General features: G+C 42.2%; 1 protein-coding gene across 1 annotated transcript in view; it reads right to left on the reverse strand.

Annotated features, from left to right (window-relative positions):
• myo15b (myosin XVB) overlaps nt 1-22198 on the reverse strand; it is a 42574-nt gene extending 20376 nt beyond the window's left edge. The window contains exons 1-36 of the mRNA XM_068306111.1: nt 20144-22198; nt 19802-19978; nt 18171-18235; nt 17971-18034; nt 17293-17402; nt 17105-17179; nt 16652-16745; nt 16423-16526; nt 16262-16325; nt 15208-15321; nt 14954-15115; nt 14764-14877; nt 14623-14681; nt 13723-13846; nt 13557-13652; nt 12883-13014; nt 12654-12779; nt 12063-12140; nt 10900-11048; nt 9305-9350; nt 9088-9212; nt 8565-8679; nt 8308-8483; nt 7717-7810; nt 3413-3472; nt 3262-3319; nt 3033-3157; nt 2822-2917; nt 2501-2736; nt 1319-1488; nt 1175-1247; nt 875-1054; nt 679-788; nt 530-597; nt 296-380; nt 13-45 (exon numbers count right to left, since the gene is read on the reverse strand). Of these exons, the coding sequence (XP_068162212.1) occupies nt 13-45; nt 296-380; nt 530-597; nt 679-788; nt 875-1054; nt 1175-1247; nt 1319-1488; nt 2501-2736; nt 2822-2917; nt 3033-3157; nt 3262-3319; nt 3413-3472; nt 7717-7810; nt 8308-8483; nt 8565-8679; nt 9088-9212; nt 9305-9350; nt 10900-11048; nt 12063-12140; nt 12654-12779; nt 12883-13014; nt 13557-13652; nt 13723-13846; nt 14623-14681; nt 14764-14877; nt 14954-15115; nt 15208-15321; nt 16262-16325; nt 16423-16526; nt 16652-16745; nt 17105-17179; nt 17293-17402; nt 17971-18034; nt 18171-18235; nt 19802-19978; nt 20144-22198 (5812 nt within the window). The remainder of the gene's footprint in view (nt 1-12; nt 46-295; nt 381-529; nt 598-678; nt 789-874; nt 1055-1174; nt 1248-1318; nt 1489-2500; nt 2737-2821; nt 2918-3032; nt 3158-3261; nt 3320-3412; nt 3473-7716; nt 7811-8307; nt 8484-8564; nt 8680-9087; nt 9213-9304; nt 9351-10899; nt 11049-12062; nt 12141-12653; nt 12780-12882; nt 13015-13556; nt 13653-13722; nt 13847-14622; nt 14682-14763; nt 14878-14953; nt 15116-15207; nt 15322-16261; nt 16326-16422; nt 16527-16651; nt 16746-17104; nt 17180-17292; nt 17403-17970; nt 18035-18170; nt 18236-19801; nt 19979-20143) is intronic.
• Between the last annotated feature and the right edge of the window lie 309 nt (nt 22199-22507).

The raw sequence follows: 22507 nt of genomic DNA on the forward strand, positions 1-22507 counted from the left end.
GGAAACACTTACCCATAGCGTAGCTTGGCATTGTCATCGGCATACCTGAAGGAGAGAATGAAGAGGGGCTGAAAATTCACCCATTATTACACTTTTTACGCTGTAGTTTGTGATGATTTGAGAAATTTAATTTTGTATTTTCTTTCCAGCGAGACATAAACTAAACAGTTAAAACTGTTTTTGTATCAGCGGTGATTTTTTCCCCCAAAATAACATTTTTCAGGTGTGATTATGTTTATAATATAACTATGATGTTCACTAAAGATCTACCCCTTGGTGTGTTCAGTTTACCCACCAGCTCCATACATGCCAGGCATCATGGGTCCAATCCCTCCTCCTCCCCTCATCCTACGGTTGAGCATGGCTACCCTTTCCATGTCCTACACACACACACACACACACACACACACACACACACACACAAACACGAACACACACACAAACATGAGTGATCAATAATATTGAGCGTGACAATGCAGCAGTACAGTTACTGAGAAAAATACGAAATAAATCTGATGCCATCACTGACCGGAGGTCCTCGGTCCAGCACGCCGTCAAACAAGTCATCAACGTAGGTGTCTATCTGTTGACCATGGCCTGCAGACAAGTGAGAGGTTAGAACAACACACAGAACCGAGCTGTTTCAGAGCAGAACCAGAAATCAGTAACAACACCTGCCTTCTGGTGGATAATCTCCTCGCCAGGCGCGTCCCTCAGACGGAGGTAGTCGGGGGGCTTGTACAGGAGGTGCTGGTGGGATGAAGGCATCCGTATCCCTGACCGGCATCCTGAGGAGCACAAGACGTTCAGAGTTCCTTACTGTGTTAGAGACAAAACAACAAATTTGACCCAGAAAAGACTCTATGAACTCCACCTGTCTGCTTGGTTGCCGAACACGTAGTCAGAGTTTGCTGAGGAAGGAGTTCTTGAATGCATCACTTCTGCCTCAGCTCCAGCAAGAAGATCCATGACAAAGTCTGAGCCGGCCAGATCGGACCAGCCTTCATCGGTCAGGAGGGACACGGACCAGCCCTGCGCCGCCTCCGACACGCCTCTGCAAGGCCCCAACACACAGAAGAGTGAAAACCACCACAGGTGGAAGGAGAAACTACAGGATATAATATTACTGGATACACGGACATAATGATAATAACTGGATGTGAAAAGACCGCACCGTGAATGAAGAAGCCACGAGGCCATCTGCTCTCCTGTGGTCCACGACTCCACTTCAGTCGTCAGCTTCTCATCTGACAGAACACCAAAGGCTCATTAGGAGTGAACTCCTGCTGTTCAAGGCTCCTACCAAAGTCAATCTCACCATTGAATGTGTGTACATCCAGAAGCATGGTACCCTTCCTCTGGTTGGTGGTCCATTCCAGCTGGGTGGGTGGGTAGACACGGGCAGTGGGAGCTGGGAGCTGCAGAGACGTCAGCAGTTTGTGTTGGCACAATGAGCGGTACTCCCCTGGACCGCGGTCTGACACATACCTGAACACAAAACAACTCTCAATTCAGTCATTTGCAGACAGGAAATGGTGACAAAAGAAATTTCCCCTATTTCATACTTATTCAGTACTATTTACATTTTTCTCAAAAACTAAATAGAAAAAGAAACAAATTTAGAAGCATGGGAACATCTAATATAAAGGTCATTTTGTGCAGCTTTGCTGTGTGCAAACATCTTCAAAATATGTTTAGCAATGATAAATATATTCTACGTCTGCCCGCCTGAAAATAACAACACTAATGCATCAACAACACAGGGTATGGAAATACTTATCATTAACAGTATTTGTATGTGTTGGCTGTATAAGAATTCATTAGGTTTTATATAATGTAAAAGGGTCAAATTCTTGTATTCCTAAAAATCTGTGAAATTATTAAGTTCAGCAGCTCTAGAGCAGCTCTAAACTGATTCTTCATTCTTTAGCGACCCAAACGCCTTCTAACAGACAGAAACCCTGAGCAGAACCAAGACTGAAGGTGGGCGGAGCCTCCGCTTCCACTGACCGGGATGTGAGGGAGGAAGATCGAGAGAGAAAGATGAGGCGACAGATGGGGAAAGAGAGGAAGATGAGCAGAGGGAGAGCGAGTGAGGGGAGCAGCAAACATGTAAATATCCTAGCATTAACAGCTATTATCATAGAAGTATTACAATTAGTAGCATTGAAACAACTATTTCATTAACTACAACAATAACAACAATATTTTAATTATTGTTAATAATTATAATAAAGGTAACAACAATAGAAATAGTAGTAATAAAAATAACAGCAATTTTAACATTTTCAGTAAGCATGGCACAGGATATAAGTTTTTAATACTGTTGTTGTTGTTGTTTATATAGTCAACGCCCCACTTGGTAGGGGGGGACCGTGCATAACTGAGTGATTCTAGTGATATATAAAAGAGACAGGAGCAATACCTGATTGACCCCAGAGACATGTGGAGGGCATCAGGGTAAATACAGCACCGGGTTTCACCCAAACAGAGCACCTACTTGAGCAGGTGCTTGTCCAGCGTCGGTGAGGGGGTGAAGGCGCTGAGGCAGCAGACCATCAGTAGCCACCCCCTCAGACTGCTCTGTTCCCGCTGCGGACCCCAGGTATGGAAAACCAACTGGGCCAGGATCTCGTCCCTCAGGGCCGGGTGGTTCTGACCCTTCTCCACAATGTAGTTCCCCAACATCTGCTCCTGCCAGCTGCTGAGGTCGGACTCCCCCGTGAACCGCAAGATCTGAGGAGGAGAGGGTTGAAAATGAGAACGCAGTATATGTCCATCAAGTAACGGTTGTGGATCTCGTCCAGTAACTGCCTGATACCAGTTTGTAAATCTCCAGCGCCGTTCTGGCATCTTCAGGCTCTAGAGAGGTGAGGGGTCTCTGGAGGGGGTATCCCTGAGGCTGGAGCCATGTATCCTGAGGAGATGGTTGAGATCTTATTGAATGAGTATTGTCAGGGGATAATGGTACATCCAGAACTTCACATCACATCAGCATGTGGTCAGGTCTGGGGTACGGATCCGTCCATCACCTTCAGGACGGTGTTGGTGTAGCGGGAGAACGGATATCTGTCGATATCCAGGGGCAAGGCCAGCTGGAGTTCGGCTTTCACTTGTGGAGGTGCGACTTCCGTGATCCCTGAGCCGTGCTGCCGTCCTGGTGGACGGACAGAACAAAACCATCACCAACAGGAAGAACACTGGCAGCACATATGTATGCATCTACAGTTAGTCTTGTAGGTGAGCCCTGTAAAAGCTGACCTGCCGCGCTGTGAAGTCTGGCTGACAGCTCAGCAGGGATCTCCAACATCCCCACGTCCTGACGGGAAAACACGACGGAGGTTTGAAGTGAGGATTTCTGTTCAACCAATCAAACCAGCATCCATCTACAGCACAGAATGTATTCTCTTACCATTCCTGGAGAGACAGACTCAGTCTTTGACACCTTCACTTTGTTCTTCTCGTGAGCTTCCTGAAATTAACACACAGATTTGTTTTTTTTAACCTCTTACACATATTTGTCCATAATTTAATCTCCTTAACCGAAGGCCAGTTTGTTATCCATTCGTTGTCCAGGTATTTCTTTTTCTCTTAACACTTCCTCGTCTCTGCCCGTAATGTGTTCAATCAGACCTATTCTTAGACACACAACCTGTTATATACTCCTGCAACACCCTCAGTCCTGCCGCCCCGCCTCACGTTAGAGTCCAGAGAGTCCAGAGAGTCAGCTCTTTATCAGGAGGTTTACAGCTGCCATAGAGGAGTCACCTCCTTGCAGCTGGGCGGGGGCACCATAGTCTACGATAATGGTGGTCATCAAACCCATCCCATGGATCCGTATTTACAGCATCTGTACCTGTCTAGTCCGTCAGTAATGTACTCTGCTGCGGTGTCAGATCAAGGCTTGAAGTGTCAACAAATACGAAGTACACAGTTCAGATTAAACAAGGGTGTGTGCATGGATTCAGGCCACAACACGTTCCTTTTATCAGGGCCACACTTCAATGATCACAGACATCCATCAGCTCCACGGAGCGACTCTGGACAAACCCTGTCCCGCCTCCACATTGACAATGAATGACCTTCCCACACCAAACAAGTGTGCCTCTTAAAGCCAATCAGAATGAATCTGGTCCTGTCACTCACAATGTCTTGATGACTTATTGGGATGTTTCCGGTAAAAACAACGTAAACTGATAGAAATCATGTGAAAACAGAGAGAACTGGGCGAGCACTTGATCCAGATCATGGTCAGATTCTCCAGTCCACATCTCTACAAACTGAATGAATGAATGACTGGATGAATAAATGCATGAATGAATGCACGAATGAATGAATGAATGAATGAATGAATGAATGAATGAATGAATGAATGAATGAATGAATGAATGAACGAATGAATGAACGCTCTTCTGTCCCTCTATTAACCCAATGTTGGATGGACTGAGATCCAGAAGTCAAGCTAGGACAGATACACATAAACTGTATTTCTATAGTCTTCTTCTTTTCCTTTGGGCTTTCCCCTTCAGGGGTCTCCACAGCCAATCAGTGTCCTCCATCTAACCCTGTCTTCTGCATCCTCTTCTCTCACACCAACTACCTTCATGTCCTCTTTCACTACATCCATAAACCTCCTCTTTGGTCTTCCTCTAGGCCTCCTGCCTGGCAGTTCAGAACTCAGCATCCTTCTACCAATATATTCACTATCTCTCCTCTGGACATGTCCAAACCATCTCAGTCTGGCCTCTCTGACTTTATCTCCAGAACCTCTAACATGTGCTGTCCCTCTGATGGACTCATTCCTGATCCTATCCTTCCTGGTCACTCCCAGAGAGAACCTCAGCATCTTCATCTCTGCTACCTCCAGCTCTGTCTCCTGTCTTTTCCTCAGTGACACTGTCTCTAGACCAAACAACATCGCTGGTCTCACCACAGTTTTGTACACCTTTCCTTTCATTTTAGCTGAAACTCTTCTATCACACATCACACCTGACACTTTCCTCCACCCATACTGCTGCTCACAAATGTTCACTTCTGCCCTTAGTCTAGCTTCCACTACTCTCTCCCATAACTTCATTGTATGGCTCATCAGCTTTATTCCTCTGTAGTTGCCACAACTCTGCACATCTCCCTTGCTCTTAAAAATGGGCACCAGCACACTTCTCCTCCATTCCTCAGGCATCTTCTCACTATCTGAGATCCTGTTGAACAACCCAGTCAGAAACTCTACTGCCACCTCTCCTAGACACTTCCATACCTCAGACCTATATAGTAAATAAACCTATATAGTAAATATAGAAAACGAAATTGTTATCATGGTGTCATTTAGAGATCGATGAAATAACCGTGTTCATTACGACTATCACATGTTTATAGTGTGGATGTCTTCTGAGAACTGTACATAAAAGTCTTAAGAGTTTTTCCATTTGCTCACATAATCTTTCAGATGATTTTATTCATCTTAGGTAAAGGAAGAATTGTGACAACATATAAATGCACAAATAATAGTAATACGTTTATGAGTGTAAGGTGTCTTATTTACACAGATGCATTCCAGCACTGACTGCCTCTGAGGGGCCTGTGTTTTACCAGTGGAAACACACAGCAGTTTTTTCAATACTTTTCCTTTTTTAATTCCAACCCAGCCTCCATAGCGGCTCTGTCTTCATCCCGGTGGGTTTCATTGCCGACAGGAAAGTAGAAGAAACTACAGAACTGACTTCCATGGATGAAGAACCTTTGATAGATTAGAGAAGATTCATCTGCGGAGCAGGAACGTCTTCTAATGAGTGTCATTCTTGTCATCAGAATCAGTTTAGTGCTGATCTGAGGTCTCATTGTTTGTTTTAATGAATCCTATTGAATTGGAATAGTTAAGGTGAAATAGTTAGTATGAGTGAGTTAAAGTTCATCCCTCATGTTGTACCAGTGCACTGACTGGTGTCGCCTATGTCTCTGTACGGATGAGGGAAACATTCTTTAGTTTCCTACACTTTTCTCCGATACACTCGTGATGTGTTTAAACAGAATGGGTGTCTGACACATGCAGCCGTCAGCAGGAGTCTGACATCTGTTCATAGTCCAAACCATAAAACAGACAGGAAGTAGCGACAAAACACAAGAAGGTCTGCTGAGCTGACGCAAAAAGCAAAAACACACGAAATACAAAGAACGAAGCTGAAAGAGGTGTTTCTGGAATGTCTTAAACGCACTCAACTGTTTCTGTACTGAGACTGTGGGGGTCCTTCCTACTCAGGGGGAGGAGAGCAGCGGCCTCCCTGTTAGACCTACCTGTTAGACCTACTTGCTAGACCTACCTGTTAGACCTACCTGTTAGACCTACCTGTTAGACCTACCTGTTAGACCTACCTGTTAGACCTACCTGTTAGACCTACCTGCTAGACCTACCTGTTAGACCTACCTGTTAGACCTACCTGTTAGACCTACCTGTTAGACCTACCTGTTAGAGCTGTGGAGCCGCAGGAACACGGGACTCAGAAGACGGAACGAAGGACAGATGCTGCTTCAAATTTCACTCTGAGGTTGAAGTCCAAGTGTGTATGTGTGTGTGTGTGTGTGTGTGTGTGTGTGTGTGTGTGTGTGTGTGTGTGTGTGTGTGTGTGTGTGTGTGTGTGTGTGTGTGTGTGTGTGTGTGTGTGTGTGTGTGTGACATTAATGCAAGATAAGGAAGCTAGTTACAGCTTGGATGTTAATCAACTCTACAGGAAGAAATTCCTCAATGGATGACATCATCAGTCTGCTTTTATTTTTATTTACATTTATTTACATCTCTTTCATTTTATTTTATATCTATATATCTACGTATTTAATTGGTTTATTTCAGCTGCATAATGAAACCATGTTCTGCAGGAATGACGGCATCGAAGAGAGCTAAACGGACCCGTTTCCATTCCTGACTCGTCCCCCCACGGAGGAAATGTAAAATATGAGAAATAAGACCCTGAACTCTGGAGCGGCTGAAAATCTCCATCAGAAAAGAATGGAAAACGTTCCATTTTACAATGATGTTAATTATTTTCCTTAGTTACAAAGTGCTTATAGAATATTATTAAAAGAAAAGGTGATGCAAATTTTCCCGACATTTTCTGAAACTTTTTTTTTTGCTGGCATCATACGTATTATAAATGAACATTTCATTTTTCAACACAAACAATAATATTTTACCCTTTATTGCTGTTTCTTTTGGTTATTTTCAATTCATGTGAGGTTTGAAGATTTACAGAACATAGTATTCTATTTCTTTTTGACATTTTACACAGCAGTTTAGTTTTTCTATGTTTTCCTGCTTTAAACTATCCTTTATTAGCAGAATGTGGTGTAATCATATTTTTTCTCACACACAGGAATACTCGATTCACAGTACAGTACTGTGAATTGAGTATGCTGTTGTTGTTTTTTTCATTCACTAACTACGGGACAGGACAATCGCACCATGTTTAGACACACAATACAATGAACTTTGACCCCAAACATAGATGTCAGCCCATTATGAGAGGACAGGGTTATATTATCAACATTGGTTCAAGCCGCTCAGATTGAGTCAGAGACATTTTTATGACTCCATAAAGCCAACAAACATGTGGTTGCTAGGAAGTTGGGTTGAGTTGAATCTCTCTCTCTCACACACACGCACGCACGCACGCACACACACACACACACACACACACACACACACACACACACACACACATCTACCTTTCTCCAGTGACGTCTCTTGATGGTGTTCCTGGTTATCATCATCACCGTCCAGAACTGGGTGATTGTCTGCCTGAGACGCTTGTAGTACTTCCTGAGAAAAGAAAGAGGGCAGTGACACACAAACACGCAAACACACAAACACACACCTCCCTCTCTTCTTAGCGTGTATGGTTTCTAATGTTCTTAAACTTCTACATTCTCACTTATTGTTTTTATTCTATTTAAATTTTAGATTATGGAATCCAGCACCTTGTCATAACGGACAGGACGTAAGCTGTCCTCAGAGGTGCCTGTTGCTAGGAGCAACATATATCCTCTTATGGGGGATTACATTATTATCTAGTTAAACATTCATCCCTAAATAATATCTACAAATCAAAGCTGTGTAGCTGAGCAGCATCCTCTGCATCCATCTCCTTGCACCTCATAGTGTGTGTTATAGAAACACGCATCAGTTTTTCATTTTATGCAGTTTGCCGTCCATTCAGGAGTAGGATGATGAAGGTGTTTTTGAGGTGACTGCCTCACGCCTCCTACAGGCAGCTTGAAGGCCTACCCTGAGACAGCCAGGACCCCTCCTACCCGTACCTGGCCTGATGTCCTCGGATGTGGCTCTGGATGATGATGGCTTTCTGTTTAAAGAACTTGAAGTTCCTTCTGCAGAGGAAGCCTCTGATGTTCCTCTGAATGGTGATCGCCGCCCAGGTCTGGGTGCTGCTCCACTTCTCCTCCAGCTGCTGGTACAGAAGCTCCTTGAGGAACACCTGATTCCAATGCACATACATATTCAGACATGTGGATGCACACAGTTGAAGCTTCTAAAAAGTCAATGGGCAGTGAGGCACCTTAGTGAGTCCCAGCCGGTACTGACCCTCTTCTGCGCCGACCATGTCCAGCAGAGCCACCGTCTGCTGCCTGTCTGACGCCTCCATCAGGCGCTGGGTCAGCAGCACGCCGTATCTGTTCAACAGACATCTTTAGCTGACAGCTAATTTTTATAATTTCAATTTCAATTTTTAATTTATGATTTAAGTAAATTTAATAATTAAATAAATAATAATAACAACAATAAATAATAACAAATAATATTAATTAATAAAAAAAGTATAATTTAATTTTCAATTTTAATTTTTAATTTATGATTTAATTGAATTTAATAATTAATAATAATAATAATATAATTTAATAACATAAATAATCAATAATAAGAAATAATATTAATTAATTATAAATAAATAATAATTTAATTTCTATTTAATTTTAATTTATTTCGTAATGATGTTGAGGCAAAATAAGGTTCACAAAGTATTTGAAGTGATGGAATGATGACCAATCAGGTGTGAAGGGTTCTAGAAATGTTTCCCACACCTCTCGATGAAGTAGGAGTACTGCATCCTCACAGGGAAACCCTCTTTCCTGATGTGGATGGTCTCCAGCATCCCAGCATGCTTCAGCTGGGCTGACATGTAGTCCACGTCAAAGATCCCAGGAAACTTTCAAAACACATTTGAAATGTAAAACACGGTCACACAAGTCAGCTGATGGTATGACACTAGTTAGCATCAGTGTAAGGAACTCGTGTTACCTTGATGTAGTTTGGCTTCAGACAGTGGATAAAAGTGGTTTTACACCTAAGAGTCAAAGCACAACATTTTGACAGTTTATTGATGAGGAAACATGTGAGATGACGATCAGACTGCTGTCAAACACTCCTGACAGGAAGCGCAGCATCTAGCATTAGCGCTCTGGAACAAGCATTCACCCAAACAGAGGTCCTGGTTCTGTCTTTGCTTCATTTCCTGTTTTAATTTACCTGTTGTTTTTACCTTTCCTGCCTCGTTCACGTTTTCACACATTGAGGACTGGTGAGTGTGTGACATCTATCACACCTTGTTCGTCTTTAGTTTGTCGTTCGGACACCAACGACGTCATTCGGCGGTTTCCCGTTTGTTTGTTGTTTTTGTTTGCTCGACAGGATTATTACCTGGTGAGTTTTTACCTGAGGCCAAGGCCAATCCACATTCAGCTCTGTGTCACTGCTTTCTCTGTCTTCATCACTGTGAGCATTTTAAAACTTTTTCATGAATATTGTAAAATTTTGTATTTTAAACACAGTTTAAGAGAAGTCAAGAGAAAAATTTACAGATCAGATCCAGAACAGAATATGAAATATGTTCGACAATACTGATTGTTTTTCTTAAAGTGCAGCAGCTCTTACGTCGTATACCTCACATGTGTCAAACTCAAGGCCCGGGGGCCAAATGTGGCACAGCAGATGATTTTATGTGGCCCGCAAGAGCATGAAAGGTCAGCATCTAAAAATAAATAGGTCAAAAGTGCGCTTTGACCAAAAACTACATTTCCCACAATGCATTTTAACTCTGAAATAAAAAACATTTTTAACAAGTTTAATGTCTTAACTTGTGTTTGATGTTATTTTTCTTTATTCATTGATAGTTTGATCCTTGATTAATGGAGTTTTGTGGGTTTAATAACCAATAAATTAAATTAAAATTTCCCCACTGTGGTACAATAAAGGATTATTATTATTATTATTATTATTATTATTATTATTATTATTATTATTATTATTATTATTATTATTATTATTAGTGGTATTATTATTATTATTATTATTATTATTATTATTATTATTATTATAACAGAGCAACAAACATATTTTTTCTGTGTAACTGTAATGTTTGTAACTTGAATAAGTAATAAATTCAGAGTTATTTAAGATTAAAGAGTAGTTACATTTATGTTACATTACAGTGAGTTTCATTTACTTAAATTTATTATTTACATCTGGCCCTTTGAGGATAGCCTTTATGCTAATGTGGCCCTTGGTGAAAATGAGTTTGACCCCCCTGAAAAAATTAGCTGAAAAAGCTGAAAAAATTATGGAATGATACCGACTGAAAAAGATTTCTACACCTTGGTTCGATCACTGTCTTGTTTAACATTATTGATTGTTTCTGTGTTTCACTGCTAAGGAAAAACAGATAAATTGTCTTTATAATAAAAACAACATTCATATAAATTGGCAAAACATTTTTAATAAGACAGAATAGTGTTTCTTGGATAATAATGGAGTATTTGTTTGACTTCCTAACTGACTTTTGGTCCCCAGCTCTAGTGAAGATGGCTCTGTGGGTGGGTTTGGTTTGTGTTTGGTACCTCTCCAGCCGGGTGGTGAGTTCGCTCAGGGACTGCAGGAACAGGGAGGCGGCGGTGGAGGGCTGCTGGCGGAGGCCCTTCCCTCTCCATCCCAGCTCCCTCTGCTGAATGTAACCGTCCTGAACCTTCCGGAATAACTCCGACACCATCTGATAAACGGTCATGTGACCAGGACAAATCGGGATGTTGTCAAAGTCAGCGTTTCTCTGTTTTTAAAGGTGTATGATTATCGTTTTGGAACGATAAATGTATTTTATGTTGTTGTACAACATCTTCATACTGATTGTATTAAAATGAAACTCATCTCCAGAGTTCAGTTTGGAACAAAACCCTTCATAATTCTGTTTTTAGCTTTATAGATATTCTTCACCAAACAGCAAGGATTTGACGCTTTGGGTTGTAATTATGACTAATGATTCTAATAACAGTAATAACGGTTTACAATTACAGTAAATTATTGCATTAATTCTTGAACCAATTTAGTTCAGATAAAGATGCCATCAGTGATATTTGTTACAATATTTATACATATTGCTGTTTTTCTTATATCTCAACAACTGAGCAAATAATTTGCAAATCATGATGGACAATCATGTTTATGGTGTTGCTGTACATGAGTGTGTAGTGTGTGGTGCAGATCCTGACAATAATCAATATGAATGAATGAATGAATGAATGAATGAATGAATGAATGAATGAATGAATGAATGAATGAATGAATGAAGGCACACTATTAGTGAACACTGGTTCAATAGTTCCTGTGGACCTTGTCGCCAAATTGATTTTATGCAGAGATACCAACATAAGTGGAACCCATGGAACTTATGGAGCAGCAGAATTTTCCAGGGAAAACATGACATTTAGCTTTTCTTTGGTGGCTTTATTATTTTTATTTTACTGTTTTGAAAATTTGAAAGGTTTGATATTTGAGATTTTAGAAAAATATCATACAGACTTACACACAAATACCCGATTAGTAGCATCTGTACCTGCAGAGACTGTACTCTTATTTTCTTGTGTTTCTAGGGGCATTGAGCCTTGGGTAGTTGGTGTACGACCGTAAAAGTCAACTGTTATAACTGCCCAATGTCATCAAAACAATGAGTGTAGTGCTTACAACCATTTTGTAAAGAAAAGTGTGGGTCTATGACCAGTTGGCTCACCTTTAAACGACTTCTGGCAAAAAGCTCCACCACTTCTGTCCTGAACTGGTCGTGGTTCTTGTTCAGAAAATTGTGAACCTGGAAAATTAGTGTTTGTTTTGTAGACCACAGTAATATCTCAAGATACGAGCCGTCGTTTTGTCCATATTTTTGTTCAACATAGAAGTGAAAATCTGAGATACAAGCTGTGCTTTGGGACACCATCACTAGTTGGCGGAGGGATACATCAGCTGAGACCGGATCTCATTCTTCACAAAGCTCATATGCTGTTAACAATGGTTTCTAATCATACTTTATCATTGTTCACGTAAATTATATAACTTAACTTATAATTAATTATACACAAGTGAAGTATGAAGTATGTCTCTTAGATTAAAAATTAAAATTAGATTCAAAAATGTGTTTTGTTTTAAATTAGGAACAAATGAAAAGGATTTTAGTTATTTAAATGGGGAAATGTTGTTTAACTTATAAACTGAGTCACGTAACGGATTAAACTCGTATCTTGAGGCATGACTGTAAAGTGGTGTCATTTCATCAAACTGCACAGTATATGAAATATATACCATAACATTGTGTTGTTCTGGATACCTGATAAGTGACGGCTCCAGCATAGTGGTACACAGTGAAGACTGGCAGTGGGTTCTTGGGCTTGGCATAGTAGGGGCTGCTCCCATGATGGTAGTGGCACTTCTGCAGGAAGGTGTGGTCTGTCGCCTGATCAAAAATACATCATCAAGATTTAATTTGCTCATTAGCAGCTGATAGAGGGCTTCAAATGTATTAAATTAACACAATGCCCATGTTTACTCATGTGTACCTGGGGCAGGCAGGTCTGGTCATCCAGGATCCGAAGGATGCCGTGAGGTCTGGAGGAGATCAGTTCTGGACAGGAGTGGAGGTTTTTGATGGGCATGGGATACCACTGGATCTGTTCTGCACTGTACTCCTCCTGCAGGACGCACACAAGCACATTGAGTACACTACACTAATGTGTGACGGCTTTTAATGAGTCTCTATGCTTGGCAGAAAACCGGTCTTTTATTCAATGAACCACATTTTTGTTTGGTTGATGGAAAAAGGCACCAAAATCTTTAACGTCAGTGCGGCATTCAAGCATATTGTCATAAATTAAAATTTATATGGAAGACTGAACTCCCAGTTTTTTCTAATAACAATAATAATAATGCTATTATTACAGTATTATTACTATTATTTGTATATCACTAGCCATCTTTCTGTTTCCTGGCAGAGTAATAAAGGGATCTTCTACTCTTCAATTCTTCCGTTGTAAGTTTTATTAAATTGATAATACGTATGAACCATTCAGTGATGAACTTCCATTGGTTTAATAATCACTCTCATTGAGCTATCAACCATTAGTGATGATTTCTAATATTTCCTTGGGCCATTAGTAAACTGCTCATCACCTGTCATGTGATGACCTATCAGAGATCTTGACCTCCTCGTCTCTAACAGTGTTCAACCACAGACCTGCTCCTGGGAGATCACCGCCTTGGTGACAAAGTGTTGCAGCTGTTCGTTGGCAAAGTTGATACACAGCTGCTCAAAGCTGTTCACGCCAAGGTCCTGCAGAGCAACACGCATGAGCTGTGATGTCACCCAAACACACAGGACTGAGAACAGATCGGACACCAACCTCAAATCCATAGATGTCCACGATGCCCACAGTACTGTCCATCTCTGTGGGACTCAGCCACTCATTGATTTGCTCCAGCAGCCAATCAAACAGCACTGAGTACAAGGCTTTGGCAATGGCATCCCTGCAACAGAGGGCGCAGCCTCAGTGAATGGCCTATTCCAAAGTATTTTTTATATAAAAGGTGCACTGGATTATAAAGCGCACTGGATTATAAGGCACATCTGATTATAAGGCGCACCTTCAATCAATGGCTTATTTTAAAATAGTTTTTACCAGAACGGGGCGCCCCACATTATAAGGAGCATAGAACAGAAACTACTGTAGTGGCTGTGGTTGTGTTCTACATCCACTACATTGAGCTGCGATAAAGGGATTACATTCGGCAATGTTTACCATACATCACGAATGCTTTATTTATGAATAAAGAGTAAAATTAAAGCCTGTTTTAAAGTTATAAAACAGAAATAGGGATTATTAATTATTAATTTTGCAGTAGTAAAAAAAATTGTGTAAACTAATGTGAATTGGGAATCCTGACTGACACTTAACGGTAGATATATGATTTGTTTTTATTCCTATTATTTGTACAGTAACGTGACATTATGTACCTTTCAGGGTTTTCTAGTGATTTCACACGATTCCAATATTTGTAGTGGACAGACCTAAAGTCGAGTAAAATGTAAATTGAGTTACACCTGTATAATACGACATAACATGTTGGTTAGGATTTCGAATGGCATTGGTGACTGGTCAGAGTTTGACTTTATTTAATAGGAATGATACTCAACTAACGTCATTCAGGACAGTGAACAACATACGGTAACTTTCAACCTGTGACGGTGATCACGAATCATTTATATAGTCTAACTGTAGATTGCAGGTGCAGGATGCTCTCACCTGGATTCGATGGCACTTTCCACAGACAAAGGGCAGTAGATCCTGTCATAGGTCGTCTCCTGTAGGCGACCCAACCAGTCAGTTTGCACACATGCACACATGCACATGCATGTTAATAACACGTTAGTGGAGACGACTGACTGTGACTCTGTGTGTGATGACTGTCTGCAAGGCCTCTGAGGAAACGTGCAACAAGCTTCCGACCCTCCTGGCTTCAGCCTCGCTGAAGATGCGAGCCACCTCGAACGACTCGCTCTGAAACACAGACACCGACTGACACACACTGACAGTGTGTGGTGAGTCCAGGTCCATGCACCACTAACACACACACCTCATAGGAACTGAAACACATGTTCCCAAGCTGCAGGATGGAGGACAGGATGGCCCAGATGGTGGAGATCTGATCAACATGCAAACCGATGGTCTCAAAACACTGAACCAGGAGCTGAAAATCCTGCTTGTCCTGTTTCCCCTTCAGTTCACAGGAACCTCCCTGGAGGGGGGAGACAGAGATGTATGGTAGACAGGTAAAGCAGACAATACAAACAACAGAGATGGAGAACAGTTCTGTTTTTACTGATGTACTTGATTTAGGTAGTAGTACGTCTCAGCTCCTTGCAGGTAGAGTTCCTGCTTGTCCCAGTCATTCATACCCGCCAGTAGCTCATAGAACACATGGTAGTTCCTCTCCTCTCTAGCCTGCAGCGTTAAAGTACAAGAAGAGCATCAGGCAAGTCAGAGATCAGCAAGGTCTGTAGGTTTCACTCTGTGACGACACTGTATGTATGTGTACAGGATTTTCCACACTATAAGGCAAACTGTCGGTTTTTGAGAAAATTGAAGGTTTTTGGGTGCGCCTCATAGTGCGGAAAATAATGTAGTTTAAATAACTAGACACACACTTTCTTCACAGCCACAAACACACACCGCACAACCTGAGGAAGAGTCTAGTCGACGGCATCACCACACACAAAAATCACTTCTACAAATCTTCCCTGTCCCCTGATTCTGCAGGCTAACGGTGACTGCGTCGCTAACCACGTGCAAACAATCACATGGGGAAACACACATGCTGACAAGCAATGCAGTTAAACGTTTTTCTACAGTGTTATAACCAGTTGTGTTTTGCTTTGTATATAATCATTACTTTTCTTTTTTGACTCCACAGCTCAGCAAAAAAAATTCCTATGAGCCCAAACTGTAGAGTGAGTTTACAGATGGCAAATAAAGTTTTATATATTGAAAATTTAAAAATATACCCAGGTTGTCAATTCATCAAAAAAAACCAAACAGATTAATTCCACTGTAATTCACTAGAATGATGTTGTCAGCAGATGATCAGAGCTATGTGATCAGTTTTAAGGGAGGAGGTGTCGTCTATCAAGACAATCAAGAGTCTTTATTGTCAAAGAAGCAAAAACAAGCACACGGGGACTTGAGACATTTTCCTTCAGGAAAACACAAGAAGTACACACTGAAGTATTGTAGGCAAACAGCCAAACTCATTAATTTATGTATTGAGTTTTCCTGCTGTTCCTGGTGTCTTTTAATCTGCTTAAATTTACGGCATTAACTTCTCCTGCCAACACAACATCATGGACTAAACATGATGCCTGTTTTCAGCACACAGCATCCTCACCTGAAACACAACCCTGGACTTCTCCAGGAGATATTTGGACAATGAAGTCCCTACAACAATCCCACTGTCAACCAAGACAAGAGACAGTCCACAAATGACACCAGCATCATTAAATGAGGGGCATATCAGAATGTTTCCACAGGGGGGGCAGGTTGACTCACCGGAGGATGTGGATATGAAGGTATTTGCCAAACCGGCTGGAGTTGTTGTTGAGGATCGTCTTGGCATTTCCAAAACTCTCCAGGATGGGAAAGACCTCCATGGGCTGGCCAGGGAAGGAAAGGAAAGGAAATATATGCCAAGAACAGAAAGTGACCCAGTTTGACCAGTGTGTAATGTCGATAGGTGATGAACCAGTACAGTTGTTGGTGTCCACAGTGAATTAATGACCTGTCTCAGGTTGTTGTTTCTGCCCTGGTACATGGAGCTGAGGTAGTGGACCATCAACTTGGTGGCTTCAGTCTTCCCTGAACCGCTCTGCCCGCTGGAAGACAAATAAACATGATCTCCACGTTTGCTTCTATTCTTTGTAGCCTTTATGTCCTTTTTAGAGAAATGTTTTTGGTGTCTAGACGACAGAATGGCAAATATTTTCCTTCAGATTCTCTGTTGAAATCATGTTTTCCAGGGGCTGTTTTTTCTGGGATTATGTTGCTCAGGGTTCAGGCTGGAGGGCAACGAGCCACCATGGACACCAGAAGATCACATGACTAACATTTTTAGTATTATAGCAAGAAATATGAACTAAGAACTAAGTCTAGGGTGATGGTCTCTCAGGCTGAGTCATGACAGCATCAATAGAGCGGTAATAAACCGTAAAACAGATGAGACGGATTTGATTACCTTATAATGATGCACTGCTCCTGTGTGGAGGCTTGAGACTGACTGAAAGCCGCATCAGCGAGGGTGTACACATGGCTGAGGCAGAAGGTGAAGAAGAGTCATCACTGGTGATGAAGAGCATGAAGGACACGAGGTCCTCAGACCCACGCTACAGAGAATGCAGAGTAACGTGAAGACCGTTTGCTCACGGAGGGTTTCTGTGCTGCTCTTTGCCCATGTATTTCTGTCGGACCTCCTCTGTGTAGATGTTAAGGGGCTTGAAGGGGTTAATGGACAGCAGCATGTTTCCAACGTAAGTCTAGAAAAAATGGGCGTGATGCAGAGAATACGTTTACTGGTAAGTAAGTTTCCAGACCAGTGGTGACCAGTTACCTCCCAGTACAGTGAAGTGAAAGCATGCATCAGGATGAATACACTCCAGTACTACAGTACAGTATTTGGTGTGGTCACCATAGCAACAGAGAACACCAACACGTCTGTCACACAACAATAAAAAACACTCACAGAACACAGTAATCAAAGTACGGTTACTTTATTCAGGATTACATTTTTATTGGTATTGTTAATAGTATATTGTCATAAATTAAGTATAAGCTAAGGTTTATATATTTATTTCCAGATAATGGTAGTAATTTGTGTTATACGGTCATGGTAGGGGAGTGGTTAACACTATCAAGAGTAAACAGTACCAGCAGGTTTAAACCCATCTATATTTTTGACTTCATGTCAATGGAGAAAAAATTATGATGTCAACTTGTGGAAAACTTGTGGTTTTAAGATATTTGCATTTACGAAATGAGAGAAGGCAGGAAAAAAAAAGTTGGAAGATTAACCAAAGTACTTGTAAAGTGATTCATGAAACTTACATAAATACAGTCACGATGGAACCTCTTCTTCAGATTCAGGAGCACAGAGCTCTCACACACCTCTCTGGAACATCAGAGGGGAGTATTTGGATTAGCGTGTGTGTGTGTGTGTGTGTGTGTGTGTGTGTGTGTGTGTGTGTGTGTGTGTGTGTGTGTGTGTGTGTGTGTGTGTGTGTGTGTGTGTGTGTGTGTGTACTCACTCTAGCTGAGAAAGATCTTCCACTTCATCGACCTCTACTACTCTTTTACTGCCAGGCATCGCCACCTGGAGGGGGTAAGAACATGAGTACAAAGGAGAACACGGGCCAAGAAGATCCCTCCAGACTGGTTTGTGATCTTCAGACAGCTTTGCTCTAACCTTCTTCTCTTCATCTTCTCTCCTTCATCACCTCCTCCTTCTCGTGTAATCACGCAAAGGCTGAACTAAATTAGCTCTTTTAACAGGTGTACGAACCTTGAGCCCTTCATTGTTTTAAAAGGTGTGTTTTGTTCCTGCACTTCTCTGCTGCTAATAGTCCTCAAAAACTTCCCACAACATCCAACCAATCCACTTAAAGCGTGACGCTATGTGATAGCTGATATGCTGCGGGCTCAGGGCAGTGCGAGTTGGTGTGTTGAATATCCTTTTGTTTGTAGAATAGCAACTAAATAAATCAGCAGCAAGTCCTTTATGTTCTATTGTCTGGTGCTAAAACCGATAAGCTGGGACTCATGGTCTTATCTATCAGACAACCACAGCTGAACCTGCCTAAATATACAGCATTATCCTTCTGTGGGGTTTAACACGGTTTATTGGAGCCTGCTTTTTGACATATCTGAAGAAGAACTTGGTACAATGGAAATCACTGACGCTGGACGGTGGTGCATAAACCATCCAGCGTCTTTTAGACAAGATAATCGTAATTGTTTTGTCCACAGCCACGTATCCAAATTGTGGGTCAAGAATCTGCTGGAGTCTGGCTACAGCTAGCTACAAGCTAGCTACAGCCAAAAGGCAGGGTATACCCCTCATAAGACGCCAGCTGAGCTCATCACGGGACCACACAAACGCTCACACCTGAAGACAATTTGCTGTGACCAATTCACCGAAGTTGCATGTTTTTGGAGATGAAAGGAAGCTGGAGAACCCAGGGAGAACCCACACAGACAAAGGAGAACATACAAACTCTGAACTGAAAGGAACCCAGAACCTTCTTGCTGTGGCACCGGGCAGCCATGGTGGTAGATAGTAAAAGAAAGTAAAAAAGCTGTAATAGAAGAAATGGAATGTGAAAGATGGTCTTTCCGTACTACCTGCTGGACCAGAGTTAAAGGTTGTGTCTGTTGGTCAATCAGATGGCCACTGTCTGTCCCAACCTATCTGCTGTGGAAAAACACCAGTTTCATATTGACTGCTTAAGCGGTTAATAACAAAACATTTATAGCCCAAATGATCTGACAGTCCTGATAAAGACTCAGAGATTACTGTCTGTGCATTCTCTATGCAGGCCAAGAGACCAAACACTGACTCAACTATTCCATCATGTTCTTATAAAATATCTTTCATGAAAAGATATCAAATATTCCAGGATATTTCCAAAGAATTCATCCGTCTCCCTCGGAAGCCCACAACATAAATGTTGGTTTCAGCTTTGGACACTAAAAACCAAGACTCTGAAGATGTCTGCAATTCAGCAATGTTTAACACAGAGGAAGAGTTAGAGAAGAATAACAGAAGTGATACGAATTTACAGAAGAAGAAGAAGACGAAGAAAAGGACATCAGCAGAAGAAGAGCATTGCAGGAAGAAAATTGGCTAATTGAAGTAAATACTGTTAATTATTAATAATACCTGAGTGCTGATTAGTCGACTCTCCAGCATCTCATGCGTGGGGTCCTCTGACTCCCAGGGGCCCCTGCCATTGTGGGCAGGAACAGTCCTGACCTGTCCCTCATCATCATACACTGTCCATTTGGTTAGCTTCTCCACTGTCTGGTGGGGCAACAGGTTCTCAGCATGTAGCCAGTCCTGAACAACATGCAACAAGCACAAATTAACTTGAGATAATTGTCAAACCAAATGTTCTTACAGGTACACTCAATTTATACTGCCGGTAATTCTGTTCTTGGGATTGTACAGTTTACAGAATGTCATTTCATACTCATATTTTCTCCACAAAAAATGTACGCATACCTGAGGGTTTCCACTCATCCGCGGGTTGCCAGTCCAGTGCACTTCAGGTTGGCCGACAGTGTAGATACTACCCTCACCCATCAGTTGAGCCACTTCCCTGTCTGCATCTTCTTCATACAAGGACCGAACATGCAACATTGTTGTTGCTGCGTCCCCATTTGGAAAGGGTGGGGTGCTGGACTGTGGTATTGCAGCTTCAGCCTCTCTCTCTGGGTCTGGTCCATTTTGAGTTGGTCCACCTCCTTTTGTTCCTCCCAACAAGGACATCTTTGTCAGGTCTATCTGCGAGTGGTTGACTTTCCTCCTTGTTGCCTCGAGCAAATGGACCCCATCCTGATTGTCTAGGGGTGTTCTTTTATTTGTATCCACAGCAGTCGGTGGTCCTTCTAGTGTACCAGTAGACACAAGGCTACTTTCTGCCACGTCTCCAGCTGATGTTGAGCCTTCTGGCAAAGGCTTCTTGATGGATTTCAACAGAGTGAGATCTGGTTTGACAGGGAGTACAAGCCTGGCACCTGGTTTTGGTGGTTTAGATATTGGTTCTCCTGGTGATCCAGAGGTATTTGATGGATTAGAAGGTCCAGGAGCTGCAAAGGGCAACTCGGCTGTCTTTGTCTTGCCCAGTTTGTTCATCCTGGGCAGTACCACAGCACATTTGGCCTCTATCTCTTTCTCCCCGGTTAATGCCCCTTCTACTCCTCCTTCTTCTGCCTTTTCCTGTACACGCTCTTTCTCTTTAGCTTCAGAGGAGCTCCTGTTTTTCTTACTAGCCAGACTGGCTTTACTGGCAACTCGCATTGCTACCTTTTGTTTGAGGATATTGCGCTTACTTTTTGTGGGACCTTGTTTCTGTTTTACTGCCCTAAGGGTGAGCCAGCGGGAGATCCCAAAGGCTTTAGTCCAAGCAGAGAGCTTTTTTCTTAAGTTTAATCCCTGTGGTGCCTTTTTCTGAATCCAACCAGACATTCTGCGAAGTGTAGTCAGACCTTTTCGCTGTGCTACCAAACGATCTGTGGGTTCGTCAGTTGCCACATCAAGGATTCCAGCCCCTGCTGTTTTCTCACCCGGCTTTGCCAGCATCTTACCTGTTTTCTGTCTGGAAGATTCCATCTTGGATTTCCCAAAGAGAAGGCTCTGTGGTTGTCCCGTGACAGTGTCCAGAGCTTCCTGCTTGTCGTTTGGCTCTAGAATGGCTTTGAGATCTTTACCTTTGGCTTTCAGGAGCATGACTCGATTTTGGCCATTAATGGCTTTGCTCAATGTTGGCTCGTCTTCCTCATCATCAGGACCAGATCTATTGGCTTTGACAAGAGATGTTTTGTCATTAACATTCTTTGCTTTCGTTAATTGAGTGTTGTCTGTTGCTGTGTCAACCTTGTTTGGGAAAATACCTTTTGATGGCTGGATCTCTGTTGCAGGAATGGATTTGTCCTCTTTTCCTTGGTTCTTTTTCTTCTCTTTTTCTTCCTTGGCCTTTTGTTTGGCTTCTTTTTCCAGCCTCTGCTTCTCCAATTTGGTCTGCTTTTTCTCAGCCTTCTCCGTCTGTCTAGCTGTTTTAGTTTTTTTGAACATCTTGTATTTTGACCTTTGCACAGGTTTTGAGATGCGTGAAGTCTGTCTCTTTTGTCTGCCGGCTTTAGCAGCTATTGGGTCCTGGATTATCTCGTCTTCACTCCCATCAGTTATTACTTCCTTCTCGTTTTCCTCTTCTGATTCACTAGATGTGACGGGTTTAACCTCGGAGCCACGTCTGGATTTATCTTCCTCTGAAAACTCTCCGTCGGAGTCCTCGGTCACGGTCTTTGCTGATTCCCTTTGGGTATCTGAACTGTCAGTCTCCTCTTCACTGCTCTCTGCACTCTTCTGGGTCTCAGATGACTCCTCATTACTTCCCTGCTCCACCTCTTTCTCATCACTGCTAGTTTCCACTTCCTTCACCCCCACTGAGCTCCCTGCATCACTCTCTGATTGCTCCTCATCCTCACTCTCTGTCACTAAACCATTGCTAGTGTTTTCAGGTTTGTTGGGGAGCTTGGTGTTGGCCCTTCTTCGCATATGTGGGGGTGTTTTTGATGGTTTGGCTTTGGTGGTCTTCTCTATAACCCCTTTAATCTCACTAACTTTCAAAGGTTGACGCAGTGACCTATCATTTCCTGAAGTTCTCCCAATTTGTTTCTGTGGGCCCTTCGGTTCTGTGTGAGGCTTTCTAATTGCTGCATCGTTCCTTCGGTTACTCTTTACATCTGGCTTTATATTCTGCCTAACAGGTGAATTTCCTTTACCTTTCTGCGTTCCTTTAGGCTGAGAATCAATCAGTCGAGCATGTTTCTGTTCATGTCCCTTTTTTGCAGCTTCTGTTCTCTG

This window comes from Antennarius striatus, chromosome 21 (genome assembly GCF_040054535.1).
Source record: "Antennarius striatus isolate MH-2024 chromosome 21, ASM4005453v1, whole genome shotgun sequence".
NCBI lineage: Eukaryota > Metazoa > Chordata > Actinopteri > Lophiiformes > Antennariidae > Antennarius > Antennarius striatus.